Source organism: Grus americana, chromosome 7 (assembly GCF_028858705.1).
Source record: "Grus americana isolate bGruAme1 chromosome 7, bGruAme1.mat, whole genome shotgun sequence".
NCBI lineage: Eukaryota > Metazoa > Chordata > Aves > Gruiformes > Gruidae > Grus > Grus americana.
In genome coordinates this window covers 38,031,477-38,058,620 of record NC_072858.1, presented here as the reverse complement: position 1 = coordinate 38,058,620, position 27,144 = coordinate 38,031,477, and the positions used below count along the sequence as shown (strand labels likewise).

The 27,144-nt window shown below is 43.6% G+C and overlaps 1 protein-coding gene across 3 annotated transcripts in view; it reads left to right on the top strand.

Annotated features, from left to right (window-relative positions):
* The window catches only part of MICU1 (mitochondrial calcium uptake 1), a 103,999-nt gene that overhangs the window by 54,403 nt on the left and 22,452 nt on the right, over positions 1-27,144 (top strand). For 2 of the 3 annotated variants that reach the window (XM_054831250.1, XM_054831252.1), the window contains 3 exons: positions 1,937-2,051; positions 11,744-11,826; positions 16,371-16,568. In XM_054831250.1, coding sequence (XP_054687225.1) covers positions 1,937-2,051; positions 11,744-11,826; positions 16,371-16,568 — 396 coding nt within the window. Of the gene's footprint in view, positions 1-656; positions 723-1,936; positions 2,052-11,743; positions 11,827-16,370; positions 16,569-27,144 lie in introns of all 3 variants that reach the window. The other variant, XM_054831253.1, reaches the window with a different exon arrangement.

Sequence of the window (27,144 nt, the reverse complement as noted above, 5' to 3'; positions counted from 1 at the left end):
TGGTTTTCAGCTTATGAGGAATCTTTTGAGCTGTTTGCTGACTATGAATTTTAAGTGCAGAAAAGAAACCCACAAAAATTAATAAACTGACCTCTGGAACTTTTTTATGGGATCCTTTGAGTGGGTGAAGCAGGGTGCTACTAGCTAGTTTATAATAAATACTGCTAAAGACAGGCAATTGGAGGAAAGGGCCATAAATCACACGAGCAGGTGAGATGCTGCTGGCAACACTGCAGAAAACTGCTTTCTCCACAAATCCTCCCTTCAATTTAAAGGAAAACCAGACATTGTTTATTTGTCCTTAACATTAAGCATCAGTGTAATTTTGCTACGGATCCATCTTGATGGGAAGAGAAGCAAAAGCAGTTTGGTTTTTAGGGGTTTTTTTTTTTTTTTTCAGTGAATGATACTTCAGCCTGGTATCCCATAAGCATAAATAGCAGTTATCTTGCATGAAATGAATGCCATTAGCATGTTGTCTGCTGTTAGTGATTTGCCTCTTATTAAATTCCTGATGCTCTCCAGGTGGTAAAGGCAGAAGTACTGGGAAGAGTTTTATTTCATCAATAGAGCTGAACTTATTTTTCCCTGGAAACTGTATTCTTTTGGTGATCTATGTGATTATTTTTCTCTCTTTCTTGTGGTTTCCAAGCCAGATACGGGTTAAATTTTCATCTAAATTATTAGCTGAACTCATCCCCACTCTGCAGTCACATACAATGGTGAGTTCTCTCAAAATAAGACCTGAGGTGGATGAGAGACGTCAGCTGCAGACAGTGGGTCTGACCCGGCGAGGCTCCGTGCTAACTCTTGCTGGGATGTCTACTCAGGCTTCTTCGCGGCGCCCAGTCAAAGCAACGACCCGGTTGCTTCAAAACTCTCTTGCTCTTTGCAAGTCTAACCGTTCAACTTGATGTTATGTTTTGCCTGCTTATTTTATTGTTGGTTAACCAGTTTTCTTTCCTTTATCTTGTATATGATGGGATCTCCGCTAGACAGAGGTAACGGTGGGGGACAGTTGTGTAGCTGGACCCTCGTGTGGTGGTGTTTGTCAGTGGTTTTTCTTAAAACCATTCCTAAATTCAGCCTTGCTTTCACCATGCTTCTGTGCTTGCATGACCTGGTTTCTGTGGAATAACCCCATCCATCCTTTATATTAATTTCATTTTCCTCCATGCGTGTGTGTGCCTCCTCCTGCTATGTTCTTAAAATGGGTCACCAGTGTGGATTTCTTAACAGTTTTATGGATCCTTTTCAGTCTTTGAAGCTTCAGTGGATCAAAGGGACTTGGATTTTTAAGCTTAATAAGGGAGATTAGCTGATAAAACACATTTACTGTTAAAACAAGGTGTTGAAAAAAGAACTGGAGCAAGAGAGAGAGAGACTGAGATTGGTATCGGTCCTGGTCCTCCTAGTGAGCTTGCTAAACATGCTCCTGAATTGTGTGCTTATCATAACTACACATTTTTGATAACTTAGAACTATTTCACATGAATATAAAGTACGGTCATTCTTGGCTACTGCTACAATAGAGTATAACTAAAATGCTGTTAGTGAAATGTAAGAATTTCCTTTTTGAATCCTCTATTAAAAAAAAAAAATCCGATTTTCATACCACTAATCTCTCAAATTCAGGCAATATTAAGCAAAACAGACATAGCTTTATTTATCTGTATTTCAGTTAAGTTTAACTAACTAATTATTGTTGTGCAATTCCTTACCCCTGATTTGAGGTGGGGAAGCACTGACCTTTGCAGAGCATTTCTGACAGATTTGAAGGCTGGAAAAGGTCCGCTGAATAGGACTGGAGGTAGTATGGGTGTGTGTTCGTGGAATGGCTTGTTGGTGGTAAGGATACAAATAAAGCCTTCTATGGCTCTATTTAATAGATTGCTTTATTTTCTCTTTTTGGATTGTGGGTCGGATGGATAAATAGAAATTATCCCAGGAGCGAGAGAAATTTGCCGATGAAGACAGCATATTTTACGCGCTTGGAGAATGTGGACTCATTTCTTTTTCTGACTACATCTTCCTCACGACGGTCCTTTCCAGTAAGTACAGGGTGGGTTTTTTTCTCTGCAATTACTGCTTTTTTATATTTTGAAGGTTTACAAGCCATGAGTTTGCTATTGTTGTCTACATACATTTCCCTACAAGGAATTCTTGATTGCTTGAAACTTGAGTGAATAATTGCTATTACTTCATCTGATTTAGTCTTAACTTCTAGTGGTTCAGAAAGATAAGCAGATCGATGACTTCTGAAGACTTATTTTAAAATAGGTGGCAAATTTTTTTTTGAATGAGTCATTTGACCTGCTGTTCAAAACTGTAAATGGAGATGTGTTCTTGAGTTGCGTTCATCATGCAATATTCTTGTTGTTCAGATGAATATTGCTTTCCAGCTCATCAACAGTTACAAGACTGTACAACCTCTCTCCTGCAGCTGTATTTTCCCTTGGGTAAGCTCAGGCTTCTGCATGATGTAATCCAATGAGGAGAGAAGTTACGCTGTTTACATTTCAACCAGTATCATTAGATACCTTCTGTCTTTTCACCCTGCTGCACTTGACTTGCATTTGTGATATTTCTATGATCTGCTAATCTGTCCCAGCAAAGTCTTCTGCACTTGAAGTGCTGGCACTTAAAAGTTAATTTTGTTGGCAAGAAACAGGGAAACTGAAGCCTTTGGCAATGTCAACCGGTGTTTCTAGCCTTCCTTCACGGGGAAAGCAAACTCAACCTCATTTGCAGAGCTTTCCTAGCCCCTTGGGAGGTGCTGCATTGCAAACAGGAAAGTCAACAGAAATTTCAGTTATTTTTCAGACCCATTAGAAAATGTAGGGTAATGGGGAATATGCTGCTGTCCAAATGAACTCGAGACATTTCAATTTCAGGCTTTAAAAAAAAGAAAAAGAGAAAACTTGGCCACCTAATCTTGTATCTGTTTCATGATGACCTGATTACAGGAATGAGGAAGATGGACACTTCCCGATTTACTCTAGACTCCCATTGCTACCTGCTCTGTGCTGTTCAGGGAGTCAGCTGGGTAATTTTGTAAAAAGCTGGATGTTTTGTAAAAGCAACAGATGCTTCTTTTTTTTCCCGTGTTCTTGCATGCTGTAACAGGGACAAATGAAAGAGGCAGCTCTTCATTTACTGAACGTGGCACTTCGGAGGACCTATTACCAGGGAGAAGCAATGTTCAAGGCCTTGTTTCTTGTCAAAGGGACATGATGGGTGACGTGACCTTCGTGTTGTGAAAACAAACACTGAGAGATAAAGCTAGTTCAATCCAGGGAATTTGTTTTACAATTTCAATCTGCTTTTTTGTTTGAACTGAGCCTCAGAGCTGACTCTTAAGACTTTTGCCGTTCCTTTCTATTATGTTAGCCTAGCCTGTGCCGAAATTATCTGAGGTATTTTCACTTGTGTAGCAAGGGCTTTTAATCTGAGTCTCTGCAGATGACGACGAACTCACAAACCTGTCGTATCGCATTACTGAATGTGGTTTAGAAAACACTCATGCCCTTAGCTTTCTGTCTGTGCTGGTGGTGAGTGACCCCCTAATTAAGTACGCAGGGCACAAAATTAATTTCATGTGCTTCCACAGGCGGCAGCAAGAGAAATTTGTTCTTGCTTTGCTTTAATTTCTTTGTCGTGAGAATAAAAGGGACCATGTTGTGTTAGAGTAGCAGCCAGCCTTATTTTGGAGAGCTGTGCGGGAGGGACGGGGTTTTTTTCCTCTTGTTCTTGGGCTTTTAAATGTGTTTGCAGTTACTGGGGAATCAGACTAACAAGAGGAGACAGAATTGAGTGGTGTGTGCTTTGAGGAGTGATGTGAACAGTGGGCAAGGAAGGAGCTTCCAAAAAGAGGGAGGGGGGAGAAGAAGATGGGGGGGAGTGTTCCAGGACTTTTAGGCTGATTTTTAGGTATTTTGGGAGTTTGCTGAATGGACATTGAAGATGGAGGAATGCCTCTGGAGCTGCTGTCAAATGGTAATTCCCCAGAAGACGACTTTTGGTTTCATTTTGAAAGCACTTGCTTTTATAAAAATAAAACTCCTAAACAAACCTTGCCCTGTGGCTAGATAGAACGCTGACTGTTATGCCACGCTGGTTTACTCTCCTACTAGTGAACATAACCTTGCAGGAATCCAGTAGGTCCTGATTATTTTTTCTCCCTGGGAAATAAATAAAATAGAATGAGGAAAGCATGTCTTAAACCTGACAGTTCAATATTGGTTTTCTCATTGTGGTGTTTAAATAACCCAAACATTAAGCAGGTATCCGGACAAGAGAGCTGTAGGTTACATCAAATAGCTAAAAGCCACTAAATATTGAGAAAGGAAGGTGGAGTATTGAGCACTAAGGCAGGATAATCAGAAGGGGAGTCTGAGATTGGCTCTGGGGTGGGAGGCAGGAGGGAGAGATGTTCCTCTGCTGTGCTGAAGTGATGGGAAGAGATCAGTCGTAGTCCGGTCTGGCTTATCGAACTCAAAACTGATCAATGATAAACAAGAATCCCAACGGGCTTTGTGTGATTGGTCGTGCCCAGAAACTCTGCTGAGATGGCTCCTGCCCATCTGCCAAGCTGTGAGAGTGCTTTCCCAAAGCATTTAATTTAGTTTGTCTTTGCAGCTTCACCTGAAGCTCACTTCAGTTGTGTTCTCTGAAACGCGGGCTGCGTGGCAGCTGCTGGGGAGGGAAAGGAGGAGAGGGCTGGAGGCTTCATCTGTACGTTGCTCGCAGAGACCTGTTTGCATATTGCACAGAAAATGGTGTGTGTCACCATATTTTATTTACAACTGATATCTCACTCTAGCATTGTCTGTTCTCATCGGTTGCCACATGAAAATGTATTGTTAAAACAAATAATAAAATAGCATTTAATTGCTTCAGAAAGTCAGCCTTCTATTAAAGGCAACGAGAGCTGAGTGTTCTTGAGGATACCCCATGGTTCTGGTTGCTTCAGCCCTGCTCCCTGTGGTAGAAAGATGAGCAAAATACAGAATGAGCAAAATACTGGTGGGATTTCCCCTGTGTCCTTCAAATGTCATAGGAAAGCGAAGACATCGCTTGCCTGACCAAAGAGATTTTTGCTTTTGGACTTGGAACACAGATGAGGGAAGGAGAGAAAGAGCTTTTCCATCATCGACGATTGCAATTTTGGAGCGAAGATGGTCCCTTGTCCAGGCACGCTAATGCTTACTTGATTAACAGGTACTGAAGGGAGCTGGGCATTAAAAGAATAAGTTGGTGTTGTTTCCGTAATTGGCCTGTCACTGTGTCTGGATTTACTCCCCCTGGAAGAAGGGTTAAAGAGCATTGGCTCCAGCCAAAGTAATTACTCCCTTGCCAGGGCTCTTGTAGCAGACCCACAGCTCCTTCTCCCACGTCCAGCTGGTTCTTTCCAGGGCGCGGCATTCTGCCATCCCTGATGGGTGCTGGTCTGCAAGAGGCCTCTTGCTGTTGTGGTTTAACACAGCCGGCAGCTAAAAGAACCACACAGCCGTTCGCCCACTCCCCCTGCAGTCCAGTGGGGGAGAGAATTGAAAAAGGTAAAACTCGTGGGTCAAGATAAAGACAGTTTAATAGGACAGAGAAGGAAGAGAATAATAATAATGATAAAAGAATGTACAAAACCAGTGATGCGCAGCACGGTTGCTCACCACTAAGTGCCATAGGGCTTGTTCCTACAAGAAGAGGAGATACAAGGTTGCTTTGAGTTTATAGAAATATTTCTGTTCATGTTAATTTTATCTTTAAACTTTCAAGACCCTCTGTTTACCTACATGCATATACATAGCTCCATCCCATCCACACTATATGATGCAGGAATCTCTTCAATACCTTTCTGCCAGCCCAGTTGCTGCTGTGGAGGATTTCCAAGATGTGTCTGAGCAGCAGAGAGATCCTCTCCCAAGGGATGTCCCAACTTCTGAACGTAAGCCTGGTTGTTTCATGTCAGACCAAGGGCTCTGTGGCTCAGCATCCCGCTTCTGCCATGGGCTGGTAGCTGTGCTGAAGGAGAGAAATGGGATGGATTTATTACAATTGGCAGTTTGGGATCTTCCCAGGCAGATCCCTTGCGTTTCCGTGGTGTGATGGGCTGATGGATCTCCACCAACCTCCTGTATCACAGAGGACAGTGAATTTGCAGTGAGGAAGGTCTACTCAGCATGTAGCGCTTGTTACCTTGATTGAGAACTTCCAGAAACTTACTCATGCTTATTTCTATAGAATTGGGAAATAGAGTAATTTTGCATCGCTCATAGCACTATCCCAGAACCTGCAGATGTTTGGGGTGTCCTCTTTCTCCAGGGGTTCCAGCTTCCAATGGCCTTTGTCTGGAGCTGCCATTTCCACAGCTTGTTTCCAGGTCCTTATTTCAGAGAGGCATTTAAGAGGGAATCTTGATTTCTAGCAGTGCTCTGAGAGTCATGTGGTAGCTGATGAGAAGTTGTTGAAAGGTACGTCTTGTACTCCAGCTGAGGAGCTCTCACGTTCTCTCAAACCTCTGAAACTGAGATGCACATTTGTCATTGATATTAAAACCAAAATACAAAATTTGGGATCACAATTACACAGTCTCTTTAACAAGCAAAATAGAAAAGTGAATCAGCAATATTTTTTTTCTTCAATGGATTTATTTTTTTAATTGATTGAATAGCAGAAAGGTTAAAAGTGGGGTCACCTGGGACACGGTGCTCAGGTGGGGCTTGGATCCACATGCCTGGGTTCAGGCATGTGAACCTCCAGTGTAGATTTAGTGAGGAGTTCACAAAAACCTCATTTCTCTTGGTCTAGGTTGTTTAGGGCTTTTCTTAGTATTAGTAGTGGTGGTATTTTTACTTTGTGTGATGGCAGGTTCCTTATCAGCCACTTCCTACCCCTTTCCCTGCGTGCGGAGCTGCACCTGTGAGCCGGACATGATGGTCCAGCCAACATGATCTGGCTCGTGCTGTTAGGAAATAACACCTACCCCAAGCCCATGCAGTAATAGAAATAAGGTGTACTTCTACCAGGTATGAAAAGACCTGTTTTCCCCATATTTATTGCAGCTGGGGCTCAGCCATCTGTATTCTGTGGATGGTTGCTTCCCTATAAGGCTGTAACTCTGTTCTCAAAAAAATATTACAGGATTTGGAGATGTCTTACATGAAAGTGCATCATTTAGCTCTTCCCTGTTGCCGGTGCAGTCACATACAATAAACCAGATACCAGTGCTGGGCTGTTGGCTGCGGTCCTGTAAGTGTGAGCTCATCTATGACCCCAATTCTTTCCTTCAGACAGAAGTGTTCCAATTTGAACATGTACAGGAAAAAATTCTCAGCTAAAATACCTCTGTGCGGAGTCAGACAGAATAATGACCATGCTGATTCATGAAACTTAAGTGTGTGGGGGGAAATAATCTTGATTAATCTTTGGCTGGAGGAGTAAGGTAAGCTTTTTTTTTTTAATGTTATGGCCTGAAAAAAGGAAAAGAGAAAATACTAATGCTGCAAGGCTTGAAGAGCCATCTCTCTAGATGAAAATCTGTCTCTATCTTAGGAGGACTGCGTTCATTTTGGATTGATTATTAAGATACATGTTTTTTCAGCTTCAGGGTACTATGGCCTTTGTACACATATATTTTTCTTAATTCTGAGATAGATGGGGAAGAAGCAATCACAGGATATTTAACTCCTAATGACTAATTTTTCTTAAAATAACTCCCCGGCTGAACTCTTGATCTTTCATCCCACACTGGAGTTCCTTGGGGAGTTATTAGGCTTCAGGATGAATATTGAAGTCCTGAGCTGCTTTGTGTTTAAATTCAGAGAAAGAAATTTTCAACCATGTCTGAAGGGAGCAATGCTTGTTTTCCAGAAGTGTGTTTGAAATAGTTTTCCTAAAATGCAGTATCTCCACTTGAGGTGGATGCTTTACAGACACTCAATTTTTGTGACTGTAGCCACATACTGCATGAGTTGGAACAGGAGTCAGAGGGGAAGATTTGAGAGGTACCTCCAAGTGCGGAGCGTTGAGTGTGGGGGGAAAGAGAAGGTCAATTGAGCGCAAAAATAATAAAATGTGACCTTTCTCATTAGTGAGCATTTATTCTCTTTCAGAATGCATTGCTTCTGGTGAGAGTAAATGGCAATAAAGAGCAATTGAGTGCTGCAAATTGGTCCATTGAATAATTCAAAATAGTTAAAAATGACATAATTGGCTTAAAGATGCCTAGTCAACCCATCTAATGCCGCAGAGGTTCCCTAGGGCTTTATACTGATGGATCTGGGTGGGTTTTTCCATGTGGTCGGTGCTGCCGCTTGGCATCTGCTTGTCTGGTGGAGGTTGCTCATCTTTGTAACGCTACTGCTTGTGGCTTTTGGTTTTCTTACTGCCTTTCTGGTCCCAAATATTTGGTCTGAACAAGAAAAATGTTAATTGCCCTTTGTACTAGCTCCCAGGTGAGTTGAAAAAGCATCTTGGTGTGTAGAGCTGGTGGAGCTATGGACCTACAGAATAATTTCAACCTGATCTTTCTAGATATATTTGCACGTCTCTCAAAGCAGGGAATAGATAATTCATGAATTGGTACTGGTGTGGGCTCCAGTACCGTGTTTTCATTTGTGTTAATGATTCGGAGGAGTCATTAGGAAGTTGTTGTATCCTCCTGAACACCTAAAGACCAGAAATAAAGCTAGAAGAGAAGCTGCGGCTGCTTTGACCAGTTCCTGACTCGTTGCCCAAGGGAAATTAGTTGCAATGAAAAAAATCTTGATTCTGAATAATGTCAGAAAGGATAGGGAGGAGAAAGCTCACAAAATCAGCTGAAAATGCAGCTCAGCACTTGAGGAAATCCAGAAGTGGTTTTCCCTTGTAAAGATGGGCATTGCACAGTATTAAAAGCAGAGAGTCCTTTAAATGGTTTTGATAACCTTTGCAGGAGGAATATTGCGTTTGTTTTGAGGCATCTTAATTAAGGAGGCAGTGGGGAAATTTTGAGAAGCTGCAGTTGAGAATAGTAAAATTGAGGGGCAGAATAAAAGGGGGGGGAAGGCTAAGTTTAGCTAGACAAACCAGTATCTGCTGCTTTTATGGTCTGCAAGTTTCTGAAAGATGTAAGTACAAGAGGAAGAAGAGAAATGGAGGTTGTACAGGCTGATGTAACCATGAGTAATGGAGGAGGATGGGCAAGGGGGGGGTTAGCTGCCATCGGAATGGCTCTTCCCCACTAAATCCTGGTCAGAAAGATCACACCCAAGAGGAGAGGAAGAAATCATCCATCTCACTTGGGACCAATAAATTCAGGCTGCGCGGAGATCAGAGACATACATCTTAATGAACATTTCTTCCGGAGTGGGATGAGCTAATTGTCTTCGGTGCCCTCTGGTTTCCTTGGCTCAGATTCACGTTTGTTGGATTTAAGTGTCGTTACAAGTAATTGCAGTTAGATATGCAGATCAGAGGAAGAAACAGGCTGTGTCGCTTATTAGCTAAAGGAATGAAGTAATTAAATTTGCCAATTTAAGGACACTTTCCTTTCCTGTCGTTAGAAAATACTGACCCTGCAGATTTTTGATGCTGAACTGTTCGTTTTAATTTTGCAAGTGACGTTCCCCTGGGGCTTTGATAAACTGCTCTTAAAACTGTATTTAGAGAAGGGAGAGGAAAGAAACGGCCTTTGCGAGGACTAAGTACCTTGCTTTCTCTGTGCAGCCTGTCTGCGTGAGTGGGACGTGGTATTTTATTTTTCCTTAGAGAAAAGGGGCAAAAAAACCCCTCAAACTCACACCAATTTTTAATAAGGGGTGACAAATTTTCCAGTCTCAGAATATACATTGTTGTACCCTGGCAGGGAAAATGGAGGAAGAAAGATGAGATGTGTAAATTGCTCTTTCTAGCATCTTGTAACTAGATTAGAGCTTTGCATAGTCCTCTCTTCCTCACAGAGGAAACAAGTCTTTTGGTAGATTTTTGGGGGCTCACAAGGAGAAATTGCATCCAGGCTTTCATGCAGTACACGCAACTAAAGTGAATAAAATTGGACATGTTATTTGCATGTTAGGAGAGTAGTTGGAAGGTGCTTAATATTGCTGGTCTCAAAGAAATGGGGAATCGATCACTGGAAATGACGGATGGATACAGAGGAGGCTTTTTGTAGAAATACCTCTAATTAGGTAGCATCATTGAAGAGATGACGAAGTTGGTGTTGGGGACGACCGGTCCCATACGAGAGATGGTGAGCAAAGATCTCCCCATCCCAGCAGGCAGGAGAGAAGCTGGGTGGAGGCATCGCTTCTGCTGCAGGGCTGCATGTGAAATAACCCACCGCGTGCTGCTGGCGATTGCCGCGGCTATAGGAGACATCGCATATGCACATGGTGTTTGGAATTTAAAGCCCGAATAATTGGCACGAGGAAATTAGAAATCCAGAGATGATAACGGCAGGTCTGTGCGTGCTGTATATATCAAGCGACTAGTGACAGGCCGTTCCTGCCGTCGGGTTTAATGTTGTTATACGTTGTTTAAGGCACAAAGTGATTAGAAAAAGTGATCTCATTAATGTGTTTGCTGAATCTTTCAGTGATAAAGTGCTGCAGCACTTACTATAGCAAGGGGAAAACACAACGTAAAAGTCTCCTGGCCCTAAATTGAAGCTGTAACTAATGTACAAAATCCAGTTCAGTTAATTCCATATTAATTTCTTTTTCTCTGAGTGATTCCTCTTTGCTCTCCCCATCTGGGAGATGCCTTAACGCAGAACGCTGGTTGCAGAAACTCATTACTTTCTGAGCATCCGCAAGAAATATTCAAAGTTCATTAGAATAGATGAGGTTAAAAGGGGGATGAGCCTTACCAGTGATCTGTATCCTGCTGCCACATTTGGGTGGGGAAGAGCCATCTTCAGAACAAAAGAAGGGGCTAAGTTTTAATTTAATTTGAGATGACAGCCTAAGCACTAGTTATAGCCTGGAAGATTCCTTAGAAATCCCAGCAAACCCCCAAATTCCTGTAGGAGGTATGTATTTGTAAGTAGCAGAGCAAGATAAATTCCCATATATTAGCTTAATTTGGAAAAAAATTGTGGCACTGTGTTGTAGCTTTAAATGGTGATGGGTGACAGAGCCCAAAATGGAAACGTACTGAAATTCTTTGGTGGGATGCAGGGGAAAGAGCGTGGTTTTGCTGTGATGGGTGGCTGTGAAGTGATACTTTTGCAGAGTTCTGGTTAAATAAACCATGACAACATAGACTAAATGCAATAAAAAGTGAGGTACCATACCATCTTGGGTGCGTCTCAGCTGGTGAGCTCCAGCTCGTGTGTTATCTCAGTGTCACAACTGGACTGAGACAGTAATGATTTATTTAAATTTGCACAGTGAGGCAAGAGCTGAATCTGAACGAGAATTACCCAAAGTCCAGGTCTGCTACAGGGTCGCTTTCTGTTGATTGTCATTAGAAATATCAGATGGTGTCTTGTTTTCCTGCTTTTTCTATCTGTAAATGGAATAAATTTTGTTCAAGAAACATCTCCTCTACCCAATCTCTTTGTTGAGACCTTTGGTAATAGGAGAACCATGAAGGTCCTAGCTAGAGGTTCCCAAAAGCTGCATTTTCTTAAAATTGCAAGAATTTTCAAAATATTGCTTTTTGGATAGAGTTACTCTGAACTTGTGCCTTTTTCTATTGAGCTTTTGTATCTCTGTTAACCAGTCTTTGGTTTTTTTATTGTGTGTTTTATTTTTTTATGTAGCTCCCCAGAGGAATTTCGAAATCGCCTTTAAGATGTTTGATCTGAATGGTGACGGCGAGGTGGACATGGAAGAGTTTGAGCAGGTAAGTTGAACAACAGGTTGACTTCTTAATGCAACAGCATCTTAGTCATAAGTGCAGTGCTCCTCTACTATGTTATTGTGATTTATATTTCTGGTTACTGCTGGTTTGTGACTTTTTCTTCTCTACTGTGTTCCCTCACTGCCTGCTTTTTCTTTTAATTATTTTTTGGGTATTTCAAAACATTTTTCATTTAACCAGGACAACTGTAAGTATAAACTCAGATTTCCTGTGACTTTGTCTCCATGGTTTCTTTACAAGATGTCACCTCCAAAGTAGATAAAGAATTTGTTTTCACTGTACTGGTGTCATAGAATTTTGATCCTATTTTCTTCCACAGCTTTTATTGCATTCTTTAATTTTGCTTGTCTTCGGAGAACAACCAAGTCAAGTCTGCTTCAAAGGAGAATTTAGCTGTTTATTTCAATGTAATGTAAAAACGTGTTTGTGGAGAGTGTATTTTCATTAGTTTCTTTCCCCTACTTCTTACAAGGTTTCAGCAGCAGGGAGTTTAATGCAGGTTTTTCATGAGCTTAGTCTGCACATCTGGTACTGGTGAGGTCCTCCTATAAGCTGTGTTTTGTGACTGTGTTAGAGTGAGGAAAGATTGAAGACTCAAACTGTCAGTGGGAAAGAGATCTCACCTCCCCAGGCAGAAGCATTTGGTTTTCTTGCCTCTGTAGAAAACAGCTTTGGAAACTCATGAACATCCTGAAGTCACTGTTGGATGAGGAGTCACCACCTCTGTTATCAAAGAACAAGGGAGAGGAGATAACACAGCTAAGCTACCTCATATTCATGTGGCTGCTGGCATTTCTTCTGTCACCCCACATCCCTTGGGGCTTTACGTTTGATGGGCGAGCAGAAGCTGCTGCTTCTGGGCAAAGGAAGCGAGACTCTGTGGTCAAAAAAAAAAAATAACCTGCCCTTGTGGGGGTGTTTTTGTTGGTTTGGGTTTTTTTATGCCGGAGGACATATGTGTTCGGAGATGGTGAAAAGCTGTGTGCTGATATCCAAGGACAAAGCAAGCCTGAATAATCTAGCTAGAAATTTTTACTTATCGGCTGATGGAGTGATTAGTTAACTTCAGAAGAGTCTGTAAGAGGTCATGCTTGGGGCACTGGCTATAAATGGGAAGAACTAGTGGCAAAGCAGATCTGTTAAATTAATTCCCTCCCCCATTTCTAATCTTTTGCTGTCGTCCTTCTTAATGACATCATAGCCGCAGGTACTAAATTATTATGAGTGTGCCCCAGAGCTGGGTAATATATTTGGTTAACTGTACGTTTTTAGATGCAAACTTGGGACTATGAGGAGAATGGAGTATGCTTATCTCCAATATGATATCCCTTCACCTGACAGCTTGTAATGTAAACCCAGGAGTTTGTTCATTTTCCTTAGAGTGCAAATTTGAATAACGCAGCTTCCTCCAGGTTATTGTGCTGTTTGGCACTGCCTCCCTACAAACTACTGATTTAGCCTTGAAAAATTCTGAGTTTCTTGTTTTCCAAGTGAAAAATACTGCTCTTCCTTCCATTTGCATAGTGCATGAATATAGCACTCCGCTGCAGCCATATGATAATCTTTAACAATTCAAAAGGTGTTTTACAGTAGTTACTAATGTTCTAGAGTGAATTCAATTACAGGGATAAATGAATTTAGGAAAAATGGAGAATGGTTCACCGCCTACTAAAAATGGAATGACGCCAAGGTACTAAAGCAAGTGTCGTGTTTGGCTTTTTTATTAGACAGGTAAAGTAAGAAAGTATGTTTCTTGAGGATGAATATTTCAGAAGCGCTATGAAGATGAAAATACAAAATCAAATTAAATGATTTCAAATCATCTGGTAGGCAAAGGGAAGTTATACGTGTGTTAAGTCATATAAAAATCCTTAGGAAGAGGGACGTATTTTTGTTAAGTTTGTTACGTGTGTCGCTGCCTCTATATAAAGGAATAAAATTCCTGGTTAGCATCAGAATACCTTGGTGAAGACTGATCTTCCAGAGCTTTCGAGTCAGAGGATGAAGGAGCTGTTTTGGAAAGCGAGAAGCAGCTTATAACAGTTTCGCAGGTATCGCTGGTACGGATTTGCTGCATTTTGCAAACAGGATTGAAGCAAACACAGAGCTTCAGTGGGAGGCACATACATAACACTGTACACATATATAACACACACAATTTCTATGATAAATACCCTTTTTCAGTCATTATGGAAATGCCTTAGAGCATGAAGGATGGCAGGGTTTGCAGGTCTGTCCCGTAAATATCTTATCTGGTAGGGGCAGCTGGAACTGGCCCTGCCGCAGAGGATTATGCTGCTAGAGGTGGCATCAGTTTAGAAGAGCAACATCATTTTGCGGAGAATGGGTAGAAAAAGAAGGAAAAGAAAAAGGTCATCACAGAAGCATCGTTCTATCTCTGCTGGCTGTGAGCACATGGGAATGAATTTCATACTCCTCTTTCACACGTCGTCTTTGGAGACAGCCAACAGCAGGTTCCTCTTCTCATTAATGTCTGAAAAACCTTAAGAGTATTCATCAAGAAAGAAAATTACTTCCAGTAATTTAGCTAATATGCGAATAGGTCGGAGGCTTTAACTACCTAATAAGAAAATATTGAATTTCTTCAGGCCTCACTGAAGAGCCTCAGATTTTTTTTTTTCCAGTTGATGCACATGCTTAGCGCATAGTGCTGAATAGTTTGGTGCCTGCATCAGTATCATCCTCAACTTCTCATCCTTCAGCATGTAAATTGTTAGTTTACTCTTCTATTTTTAATTAAAAAGTTGGATGAAAAGTAGTAAACTCACAGGCAGTGTTACTCGTGATTTCTCTTCCAACCATTAACTATTTTCAATGAATTTTTTTCTTTTTTTTTTTTCCCCCTTGTCTGGTGCAAAAGATGAAACAGATCATAAACGCTTAGGCTGAAATATGTACAAAAGATGATGAAGCATCTCTGTGCTTCACATCCTCGTACGATCGATGAGCTGTGGGGGAGGACAGCGCTGGCTGGGCTGGAGAGCAACTTCTTGGAGTGGTTGCCTGCGTTTCTGCGTATTAGGACTATCCAAAACAAGGACCAGCCAAAATTATTTTGGCTCCAGTGCCCACAGATGGATTTTCAAACTGTTGGACACTTGATATAGATGAGGAGAGAAAAGGAGAGGGTGTAGGATGCTGTATAAATAACACCCGGGAAAAGATGCTCTATCGAGCAGTCTGCAGTGTGGTAAACATTTGCTTCTGCAGAAAATGGGGCAATTTTCCAAGCCGGTTGTAAACTGCATTGCTTCAGACAGTTTATAAATATTTGTCTCCAAAATGTGCATGCAGAGCTCGCAATTAAAATGGAGCACAAAGCAAAATAAGGAGTTGCTATTTACAGTGCAAAAATCCTTCCTCACGTCACAGTGCATATTTCAAAGAAAAAAACCCAAAACCTTTTTTATGTAGGTTTTTGGGTTGGTTTTTTTCCCCTCTGACTTGACTTGTTTTTTTCTGTAGTGAAAAAATAGCTACTAGTCTGTGGCTCGGAGGCAGCCTTTCGAGCAAGGTGAGCCCGGCAGTGATACGCAGCGTTCTCCTCTGGAGCATCCCCTTTGCGGTTGTTCCAGCGCTTGCTCTCTTGTTAGGAAAAAAATTGAACACGCTGTATCCCACGATAACGAGGTTCTGGCGTCCTTTTGACAGCTGGAGCTCTTGGCAGCTGTTTGCCTTCCTCCCTTCCAACTTTTGTCGGCAGGAGGAAGAGACTGAAGGCAAAGCAGCGGTGTTTGCTGGAGCTTCGGGAAGCCTGTGGTCTCAAGGCTGAGTGCTGGGCAGCATGTTGTGTGGCTTTTTTTCCCTTCCTTTCTCATGCTTGTTGTCCTTAATATGAATCCTCCCGTAGCATCCACTCGAGCGGTGCTTCCGAGAAGGTACAGGGTGCTGCTGAGAGCTCAAGGAAGGAGGAGGATGCTGTTTGCCTGCCTGGTTTGTTTGTTAAAAACCTTGAGGTATTGCTGTTATAATGTGTGCTTTCACACTTGGCTGTCTCTGTGCAAATATCCCGCTCTGCTGGTAACTCAGCTACTTCTGCATCGCTTGTTATTCTGCTGGCGTTGCCGCTGGGGTTGTATTTGGGCTGATGCAGCCTGCGGAACTTTTGGAGAGCCCTTTGCTCTGGCTGGGTCAGCCTCTGCCTGCAGCTCAGCTTGCCCCATAGCCCCAGGGATGGAGGAGCTTCCGAGAGCAGCAGGCAGCAAGGAGGGGGTGCCCTTGGGTAGAAAACCCCTGGGTTTGTGCCCAAGTTTTCTTCCCTGGCGGTTGCCTTGGCTTTCCCTCCTCCTGTGATTTTGCTGGGAACAAGCTGCTCTCTGCTGACCAGGCGTAGGATCAGTGCTAAAATGCTCATCTGCAAACTGGGTGAATTGTTTCTTAAAACTGTCATGTCTTTTGAGAATTATTTCAGGAAGAAGGCTGAGCCTGGAGTTCTTCTACAGTTACTTGGTTAGCATAAGTCCCAGTGGTGGTTTTGGTATTAATATCCTCCCTCTTATTTTTAGGTCCAGAGCATCATTCGCTCCCAAACCAGCATGGGCATGCGCCACAGAGACCGGTCTACGACGGGGAACACCCTGAAAACTGGCTTCAACTCTGCGCTGACAACGTACTTCTTTGGGGCGGATCTGAAGGGGAAGCTGACCATCTCCCACTTCCTCGACTTCCAGCGCAAACTGCAGCACGATATTCTGAAGCTCGAGGTTTGGATTAATTTTTTACATGTGGTGGAGAGGGCAGTGCAGTGTGGACAGCGCTGCATGATGTGGTTTCTGGAGGAAAGAGCAAGAGGACAGGAGGGGTTTGGAGGGAATTACTACAGCAGCCGGCAGGTCCTGGATGCGTGTCCCTCCACGTGGTGCTTGCCGTGCCAACGCCTTGGCGCTGCCGGTGGAGATGATCATGAGATCCTACAGGAAAAGACAAAAGAGGTTGTGAGCATTCTGTCACTACCTTGCCAAGGAAGATTTGTCTTGTTCCTAGTGAGCAAGCTCACTGAAGCTCCCTGAAGGACCAGGGTTTGTAACCATCCCAAAACTCTTCATCTCTGCTTTTGTCCCCACCTTCTAGTTTGCTTCACTATTCCGAGTATTTCGGCTGTGTAAGTGTTCAAGCCTTGTGTGAATCCTGTTAAATAGGTGGTCTCTGTTATGTGACCTCTGTTGTTCACTCCTGGGTTAACGTGCACTATAAGAAATGTCCATGTATTCTGAGACTCTTAACCTTCAACTGAATTGAAGGTCTCCTTCTTTGCATTACTAGGAGTTAAGCAGCTCCTGATCTCCCTCCTCCTAGTCACCTAACTGGAATTTAAGCATGAAGCTTCAACATTTGGTTCTTTGGACTAAAGCAGGTACAAGAATAGCAACGGGGGACTCCTTCGTCTGTGTCTCAGCTCCCAAGTGGAGCTGACTCAAAAATGGTGCCCTTCTCTGGAGCAGGCTCAAGGGTTTGACCTGGCTTGAGCATCTTTTATTTGCATCAGAAATTAGGATTTTGTGTGCAAGAAAATCCCCCCCAAGCATAACCTGTTAAGATGACAGTATTCAGAGTTCACCGTCACTTCTGATATATGAATGTGTGTGTGATCCAGCTAATGAACAGCATTTTGTTAAGCTGCTGCTAAGTCAGTTGCTGCAAACTTTATTTGCTTTTTTATTTGGAGTTTTACAAATCTAAGTAAGAAACTGACCCAAGGACTAATTTTTTTTTATGAAGGTAATTGTCCAGTTCACTGACTTCATTGAACTGGTCATTAAAGTGGGTGGTGCGGCTGTGCGTTTGCAGGGGGAATAGGCTGATTGAAGAAAATGTTCTTCTTGGACCTGAAAGTGTCGTTTCCTCAGTGCCTCTACAAATTGAAAATGAATGAAATTCTTTTTAAGGTTAAGAAACATAAGCTGAAACACAAAGGGAAGAGAAACAGAGATTATTCTCTCCTTGTTTACCATCCTGCTCCAGTTTCCCACTGCCACGTTCGCTCAAGGGATGGGCAGTTAGCGGGCAGTGAAGTGTTATCTCTGATTCTGCTGGAGTCCTGTGCTCCCTCCATGGGTCCCCACTTAAGAAGGAATTTTCAGTTTCATGGTACTTGTTCTTCTTTTCGTCCTGCAACACTTCAGTATTAATTTAGTTTTTGGCGATTTCAGTCAATTTTGCATCTTCCTGGTGAATGTTAGTTACCTTTCTAACAAGTTACTAACTGGGGACAGTAGGAGATATTTGTGTCTTGGTAAGTTAATGAACATCCTAAATGCATCGTTAGTGAATTCCTGACAGCACCCTTGAGCACAGTACCGTGCTGTGCTTAGCATTATTGATACTGAAAAATTGACCTATGCAACAGTAACTGTTCTGTTCTGCCAGACTTATTTTTTTCCTGAGTACCTGATTTTTCTGTTCATAGTTCTCATCGATTTAGGCAATACAGGCCTATTTCTGTCCTCAGCGTTACGTAACGTGGCCTCTCTCCCCTTCTGCTTTTATCTCTTTTGACATCATCTCCCACCTTCTCTCCTTGCTTCACATTTGATGTTTTTGTTCACGGTTAAATGGCTTTTCTCACAAGCATCTAGTGGGTTTGTGTTGCTCCTTTTCCAGGGAGCTCTCTAATGAACTCGGCCACTTAAAAAACCCATGGTAGTTAAAAGAAGGGACATCCCTCAAGTATTTACCTTGACCCGTGCAAATCAGAAGAGCGTGAGAAGTGGCACGAGGAAATACCGTACTACAGAGATTCAGGTAAATCACGTAGGTGATTTTTAACGGCTTCCCTTGTTTTATGTGTCGATTTGGGTAACGAGCCTGTGAGCACAGTGGTCCTTCGTCAGCCTCATGCTCGACTGCCCATGCAGATCATCTCTGGATCCTTCTCTTAGCATTGTTAGTGTTACCAGTGGACAAGTAGGAGCAGAAAAGAGCTGGTGGCAGATCTGCCGCGGGCTCAGCTGAACTCCTGTACGCTTGTCTACTCATCCTTTGCTGGCTTAGCAAAATTAGTATGTGGTCTGAAGCTGAGATGTTAATTTGAAAACCAGTTTTTGTTCCTGTTTGGTATCTGAACTCCAGAAAAGGCTTTGGAGAAATGCACCATGAGCAGGTCTGAAGAATATCTCCTGGGGCTGGTGCAGGCCCCGAGGGACACAGTACCTCTGTTCTCAAACTGGGATGCTTGCTTTCTCTCTTCCAAAAGAAATCTAATTTAAGTAAGCCCTTAGTTTTTAAAAACTGTTTTCCCTTTGGCTCAGGATCCAGGCATATCTGCAGTTAATGCACTTGAAAGCCGTTTTCTTCCGCTGACTGTGAAGCTGGAACAATAGTTTCTGACCATCTGAGCCCACTTTCCCCTTACTGATATTAGTTCATTTTTTTCTTACCAAAATATTAATGCATATTTCTTGTTAAGATCAAGCAGAAACTTTCTCAGAGGAATTAGATCAGGCAAAGCCCTGAACATTTCAATGTTCCTTATGGCTGAAGTGCTGACAGCATGTTTAAGTAGCCGTGGCCTGACTTTTTCTTCCCTTCTGCTTATTTTTTTTTTGGATGAAAGTACATTTTCCATCATTTTGTGGAAACTCAGCAATCAGCTCAGTTGCAGGAAGAGAATGAGAAAAGTAACCACAGCCAGAGGGAGAGGAGAAGCTTTTAACAGCTTATTACAACTTTTTGTGGTTTGGCTACTTCGAGGAAGCCGTGGCCACCTTGTTGCGTTGTGGGGTGGCCCGGCTTAGCTAAGGGAACCAACGCACTGATCAGGGCAGGCTCCTGGCAAAGTCCTCACAGTTTTCTTACTGCATTCACGCTGCCTGGCATTAGTGCCTATGGAAAGACTTCCTTTCTTCTTGTCACTTAGCACGAAAAACAGTGACAAGGACAGACTCTACAGCTATAATGTGTCCTGTTAGGACAGGCGGAATTTGGCTCGAACGGTGGTTTGTTTTTTTTTTTTTTCTTTTTGAGTGAAAGTACTCTGCGAGGTAGAAAGATAGATAGAACTTGACATCATCATTTATGCTATTTCTGCTTGTTAGTCTGTCCTAGATATTCCCACGTCCTTGGTGGACCAAGATGATTCTCAGCCAGCCCATGGGTCTTTTCCAGCCTAAATTTTTCTATGATTCTGTAAATGCATGTAGAAAAGATGTGTTAGCCCTTTGTTCTCCACATCTGTCACCTCTGAAAGGCAACCCAAAACCTGCTAATAGCAGTGATTTAATCTCCATACTTAGTCTTGTTTAATTTCCCCAGGCCTTTCTGCCAGCAGTGGGATACATGCCTATGGCGTAAGACCTTTGGAAAGAAATTTTTTTCCCAAATTGCCTGCGGTTAGATTTCTATAGCACATTGTTTCCCTGACAGTTGCGCATGGAGGGCATTTGTTCTCAGCTGAATTGGTGAAGCAGGTACTAATCCAGCCCTGCGCCTCGTAGGTGTGGGGCTGTCCTCCTGGCAGGAGACGATACGTGGAGAGGCAAGGTTGTGCTGCTGCATGGCTTTGAGCAACTCCACGTCTCAGTCTGGTATGAACTAGGGTCTACCCTTCGAGGTGGTGGGATGCACCTTCCCGTGAAGGAGACTTCTGGATAGGCTGAGGAGTCAAATCCTCATGCAGATTTGTATCCTTATGTTTAAACACAGTGGTCTTTGCTTACCCAAGGATGAAGGATGCCCCAATAGCAGTCCCTCCCAAGCAAAAGATCTTCTCAAGCACTGGAGCAAAGAGAAGTAAAATGGGATTCTATGGCAAAGGGACCACACGTCACTGCTGCCATCCAGAAAATCACTTATTTTACGTGTCTCTTCTGTGACAGATGACAGGAGAAAGAGTAACTTCTTTACCCTGGAAACTCTTGTTTCCATGACCAATTCCAATATGATTGCTGCTTGGCTTGTTTTTTATGAAGAAGGGGTGATCGATGGTGTCGCGCAATTCCATCTACACGTATCTCGTTAGTAAGTCCCATATCCTTTTGCATCTCAACCCTGTCTTAACTGATATTCTGATTCCAGAATTGCTTCACAATTTGGTTTGGGATAGTAACTTGATAAGTGCCTTTCTGTTCTGAGTCCCGCTGCTGGGATGGTTGGTATCTGAGTAATCCTGTACCAAGTATTAAAAACTACTATGGTGTTACCAGGTTACTCAAGATTATTTGTGGTCTGCCTTGTTTTTATGTGGACTTGCAGACTGATACAGATTTTCACCGACTTGTTAACACAGGCAATACAGCAACTGCCGGCCTGACCACCATGGGAACAACGACAGGGGATGTAGCGTTTTCCTTTTTTTTTTTTTTTTTTCTTATGAATTCCTCCTTCTCTGTGTCCTGTAATGGATTTTTGTAAACTGAGATAGTTTTGTCAGTTCTATATCTAGTTCCGAGGTGTTTGTCACTGTGGCATCTCTGATGTGCAAACATATCGAGGAACGGTTTGAGTCACCTGGGATGTGCCAGTGAGGCTGCAGTATGAGGTATTAAAAGATACGCTTTGAAACCATTCCGTATGCCATGGGGAAGGAGGGAAGGACGGGGGCTGATCATTAAATACAGAAAGCCTAAAATGCGCCTTACGGGTCCTTTCTTTGTCCCAGAGCACGAGCAATTCAATGGGAAGGAGAGCGAGGTCAGGATGCGGCACTGGGAGAACCCAGGCTCGGTAATGTGTACTGCACGGCTTGAGAGCTCCGGCCCCGGGGGGCATAAATGCTGTAGCTGGGTTGTGAGCGGTGGGAGAGAGGTATGTCCAAGCCCCAGCGGTGGTAAAGGGCAAACGATGGCTGCTGTGAGAGGGAATAGGTAAAGCACAGAATTAGAACAGGGAGAGGAATATTAATAAGCTGAAAACACAATTAAAAAGCAGCTGCTTTTTGGACAACCAAAGAAAAACTCAGAGCAGCTTGGCTTCTACATTTCTGTTCTGGTGTGTTGCCTAGGAGCAGCTTCTCTGCTAAGACAACAGACCGAATGTGCACACACGGACTGCCTGTGCAGCCGCAGGATGGATGCTAGGAAGCTGAGAGACGTGGGAGACAGCCGTGGAGGATGAGATCTGTTTGATCTTCTGCTACCCAGTTGTCCCTTTGTGCTATTACATACCGAGTTCAGCTCAAACCTCTTTCTCTTGGTGAATCCCAGCTGGCAGAGGCAGATTGGGGATGAAGGGGTCAGCGGATGGGATGTCTTGGAGATCAAACTTGTCTCTGTCCAAGTCTGAGAGCACACGCTCTGGGTCTGGGTCACCATTGTCATCCCCTGGCTCTGGCATATGTTGATAGTCAATAACCTTTAAACAGCAGCTCTGGAAGGGAAGAGGAACTTGACATCGAGGCTTTTTCCCAAAAAAAAAGTCCTTATGGGGGCTTAGTGCCAAGGAGAAAGGAGTTATCAATCAGGCTTATTCCTGCAGACCTGTACGCTCCCTTTTCTGTGTTTCGTGTGTTAGAAGTTTTAGGGAATAGAAATAAGGCTGATGAGCATGACTTTGTGATGGACAGCCACGAAGGAGTTGTGGATGACAGAATTTTGTGACATCTCCAGTTAAAAATGGTGTCATCTGACCACCATGAATAGTTTAATGTCAGGGAACACTGTAGTTAAGGAGCCACAGCCCAGCATATATGTATGTAAACTGGGAATTTCTAGGCAGGCAGTTGAAATGATTTGGACACCTCATCGTGTTTTTGATGCCATTCAAAGCTTCTGGCAGCCTGCTTTTGTCTCGGCGTGTGAATGGAAAGGATCACTCGAAGCTTTCAGGTTGCCCCTGCTGTCTCAGGGTTTGGGGAAAAGCTGGCATTCAGTTTTTGTCCAGTGTCAGCCAAAGACTTGGTAAGAATTCGGAGTGGGATGTTAGTATGGGGGGGAAAAAGAGTCTGAAAAATAGGAATAAGTTATGAGGCTGTGGCATGTGCAGCTTAAAGGAAAGACAGAAGGGAGATATAACTGTCTCAGTAAACATGAGGAGTCACTATAAAGAAGACTGAGGCAAGTAATTTTCATCAATCAGTAATGGCAGAGCAGGTAATGAAAGGCTTAAATGTGCACCAGGGAAAGTTTAGTTTAAATACAAGACAGGCTGAATTTCAGTCCCTTTTTCATTAAGAAGGAAGAGTGCCGGTGAGGGGGGCTGGGGGAGTGGTTCACTGTCATGGCTGAGGTACCAAAAGCCATGCTTCATGCCTCTATTGGAAGGTGCCATAAACACTATTCCGAACTAATTCCTCCCCAGTATAGGCTGCAAAAGCAAGTGGGGAAATCATCCATGCCAGAGAAATCAAACCCTTCCAGTGCCTTGCTCTGAAAGGTGGAGGAAGTCGGGTATCAGCTTGTGGGGTGGTTTAGGGGGCTGAGGATCGTAAGAGCACACGAAGCATCTGCATGTCAGCTGTGAAATGCTTGGTGAGGAATCCTGGGGGTGCTAACTGGTGTGCTTCGAGGAGTGATGGGCGCACCAGCCCTTGGGTTCTGTTTCAGTCAACTCCGTACTTGACCTACGTGAGCATGGGAAGACCGTGTCTGGCTGTGTGGTCATCTCCAACATACCTGTTGGATTGAAATCAAGTGAAAGCACTCAGGCAGCCACTTCTTAAATTGTGTCTTAGCTGTAACTTGGGTCTACTCCGTCAGTAGTGACAAGCGAGCAGTTGCAGCGCTACGACTGGCACCGACACGCTGAGGTTAAGGGCAGTGACACCAAGCAGGTAGCCAGCATCAAGCCGAGAACGTCCTGTCGTCAGCAGATCAAAATAGTCAGCGGTCCAGAAGCATGCCAGCTTCCCTGGCATGGCTGTGACAATACACATGCGTTGAGGTGCTGCAGCTGCTTGTGAGCATTGCTGGGATGTCGCTGGAGTGCACAGGAGCAGCTTTCCCATCTCCTCGTTTGGGATGGGTGCTTCATGGACTGATTAAGGCAACCATCACGGTGCCTGGTGAGAAAATACCCACTATGGCATATGTTGCTGCTTTGCTCATATTTGAACCGGGTGACTTAAGTGTGGCTGATGCAGCAGCTCTGCAGGGGAAGCCGTTTGAGGATTTTATTGGAATTTCTATTTATTGCATCGTTAGTAGCAGTAGAGGGTTTTGCTCTGTAACAACAGGCTGCTTTGGCTTATGAAGTGTGTGTAAATCCACTCCCGAGCTCCCGCAGTGCAGCATGCTGAGCCCTATGCTCATGCAGGCAGCAGAGCCTTTTGTAGGACCCCTGCAAATAGAATCCCAAGAGTGGTATTTTGATTAATTACACTGCCACGAGAGTGTGCGTGCGGAGGTTTGTCCATACTCTACGAGTCCATAAAGTAGAAGGGATAAGCTCGTTAGCGCAGATGCTTTTGTTCGCATGCGCGCAATTCAGGTAACCAAGAGCCAGGTAAAGCTCAAAAGTTGATGGGCCAGAGGCTGGGAACGTCTGGGTGAAGGTGTTGGCAGTGGGTTAGGTGGGTGATGTACCTGGGCGTGTAAATCCATGCTTCGGACCAACGCTAGCTCGTTCCCGGCAAGCTCAGCACACGCGCAGGATTTCGTGCTGAGTTTTGTGCTGTTAGAGAGGTGGGAAAGGCAGGAACCGTCTCGGAAGCTTCTGCGGCTTTGTTTTATTGCTGAGGTGTTTGCGATGTCCCCGTTGGCTGACAAAAATCAAAGCAGTTGTTTAGGGCTGCATGTTTTCCATCTTCCCGTGGACCCTTGAGTACAGTGCCTGCAGGAGCGTGGGCAATATGTTTTATTAATCACAGAAAAAATGAAACTTGTATTGCCCAACGGGCTGCTTGTGCTTCCTTGGGTGAGAATGTCAGCCAGCTTCTTAAGCATGACCGAAAATAAATACAAATCAAGTCCTGCGTGATAACAGCGTGCTAAAATCGCTGGTTGGGAAGTTTCCTATGAGCAGTTCTTGTAGCAGGCGTCAGACTTCTACCTTATCCTTCTGCTGTGTGAACAAATGCATTAGTTCTTTTGCTCTTTTTTCCCCTTTCAAGCTCCAAAGACAGAGCTGTTCTGTGGCTGTCTGTGCTTCAGCTCCCGACTTTGCTTCTGTTGGTGCATTAAGGATGTGGGAGCAGGATGCAGGCAGTCCCTTTTCCCTGTGAGGCTGAATCAAACTGCTGCAAACTTATTTTTCTTGGCAAATTGAGTGCCAAGGTCAAGCAGAAACAGCGTAAACTCTAACAGGCAGTAAGAGAGCTATATTTCTTAATAAAATTGTGTATATCAGTTCCATGGAGATTTTTATTTGTGTTTTTCAGAGTAACAGTTTGGTTCCAATACTTGCAGCTCCACCATCCCGTGGGTATCTCTGCAGGGGTACTGGGAACTTGTACCGCTTCTGAACTTTGCTCTTTTCTCATTCAGTGAGCGTGTAGGATGGAAAAGCTGCGCCGTTCCTTGCGCTGGGGTACCAGGAGTGTTGTCAAGGGCAGGAATGGCAGGAATGGAGCCAGATCTGGAGAGCAGCAGTGGGAGGTGGCTGCTCATCTCTTTCCCCCTCTCCATCCCAGCAGTCAGGCGAGTGCTTCGCTTTAATTTATCAGATGTGTCCTTTCCCCTTAGTATTACTGATTCCTCTCCTCTACATTTCTTTCCTTTCATTGCTCTGCTGCATGAAATTTCAAAATGCAGATCTTTTCAGAGCTGGCAAGAAGTTATTTTGATTCATGAGGATGAATTTCAGGTGCAGCCATCTTTACATAACCTTTTTTAATTGCTCATTAAAGTGTAACAAGTTGCTGGTGATTGGAATTAATTTTTTTACCCTTGCAGGCAGCAGTGGCAAGCCAAGGTCAATGAAACCTCAAAAGCATCTATCAAACACCTGGTCTGCTGGGATTGCTGTGCTGCTGAGAGATGTACATTTTTAACCTGGCTGCTATATATTCACTTAAGCTGCTCTCGGAGAGCAGAAGGAAAGTGTGAAATGGGGAAAGCGTTCGGAAGATTGGATTTTTCTCATGTGAAAATAGCTCCCTTTTCTTTCATGTGTTTTTTTTAAGATAAAAAAGAGAAGCAAGCTGCCGCTGGGAGCATTGGGAACGTTTTTCCTGACCTAATCCAGCTGTACAACCCATACTTGAGTTCAGGGACTCAAGTAGGTGAGGGAGTTCATGGGCAATTAAATAATTCAGGTGGTCTGGCTAGTTTTATGAGGCTCAGAAGTGGTTTCCAAACCTGAGGACTTCGCGGTGCTGTCTCCTGTCCCCAGTGGAGCTGGGACCTCTGGCAGCAGCAGGCAGCATGCCAGCTCGGCGCAGCCGGCGTTGCAGCACGTCGGGGCAGGAGCTGCTGCAGCGCTGCAGGCAGGGAGCCTCTCAGCCTCCTCCAGGCATGGGAGGTGGGTCGTGGTGGTCGTGCTTTGCTTCTCTGTACGAGTTATGAAGCTCTGGACTGACTTTGCGCTGCCCAGCATTGCAGGGTGATGCCCAGAACAGCCTGTGCATGATGGTTCGGGCTGGGTTTGGCGCTTCCTCCTCCGCATCCTTCCTGTTTGCATTTCTCCTGCTGTTGGTAGCCCTGATAATCTTTAGAGCTGTTTCTTCGACTGGTTTTTACCAAATAATGTAATTGGGATTTGTTGGTCCCATCCAGTGGCTCTTAGCAGGTTGCCAGTCTGTATCTGGAGCAGTCTGGGTTTCACCTTGCAAAACCCAGTGGTTTAGATCCATGTGCACTGGAACCTTTCAGCATAATTGACAAAAAATACATTATTTTGAAACCTTTGATCTAAGTTGTCTTTAGAAACTTTTGCCTCTTTCTTTTTTTTTGTTGTTTTTTGGCAATAACTTGGTGCCTGTGCAAGCACTACAGCTTACTCCCAAATATATTAAATTTTTTTGGATGGAGGAGGTTGCCAGGGTTTAGGAAGATGTACAGTGTTTTCCCTGTTTTTGTCTTCCTCTGTCATAGTTGTATATGCAACTTGACAAGAGATCCTGGCAGCCTGCTTCTCCCGAACAGTAAACAGAGCCAGTGCTGCAGTAGTTTGCCGATAAATAATGTATTACAGCCTGTCAAATAAAGCTTTGAGCAAATACCACCTTAAAGGGTCGTATATTGTGAATCTGAATATTACCCTACAAATCATTATTTCCTAGACCCTTTTGATTCCTTATTACGCTCACTGTGGCTCTCAGAACAGGTCACCTTTTTCAAATACCCCTAAACCTGACAAAATTAGTATTAGCAATATTTCTGCTATTGGTATGTGTTTAGCCAGCATAAATAAGCTCAAAAATCATCCCTCAACACTTTTCTCTCCATCCAAAAGTCCTTGTAGAATTTT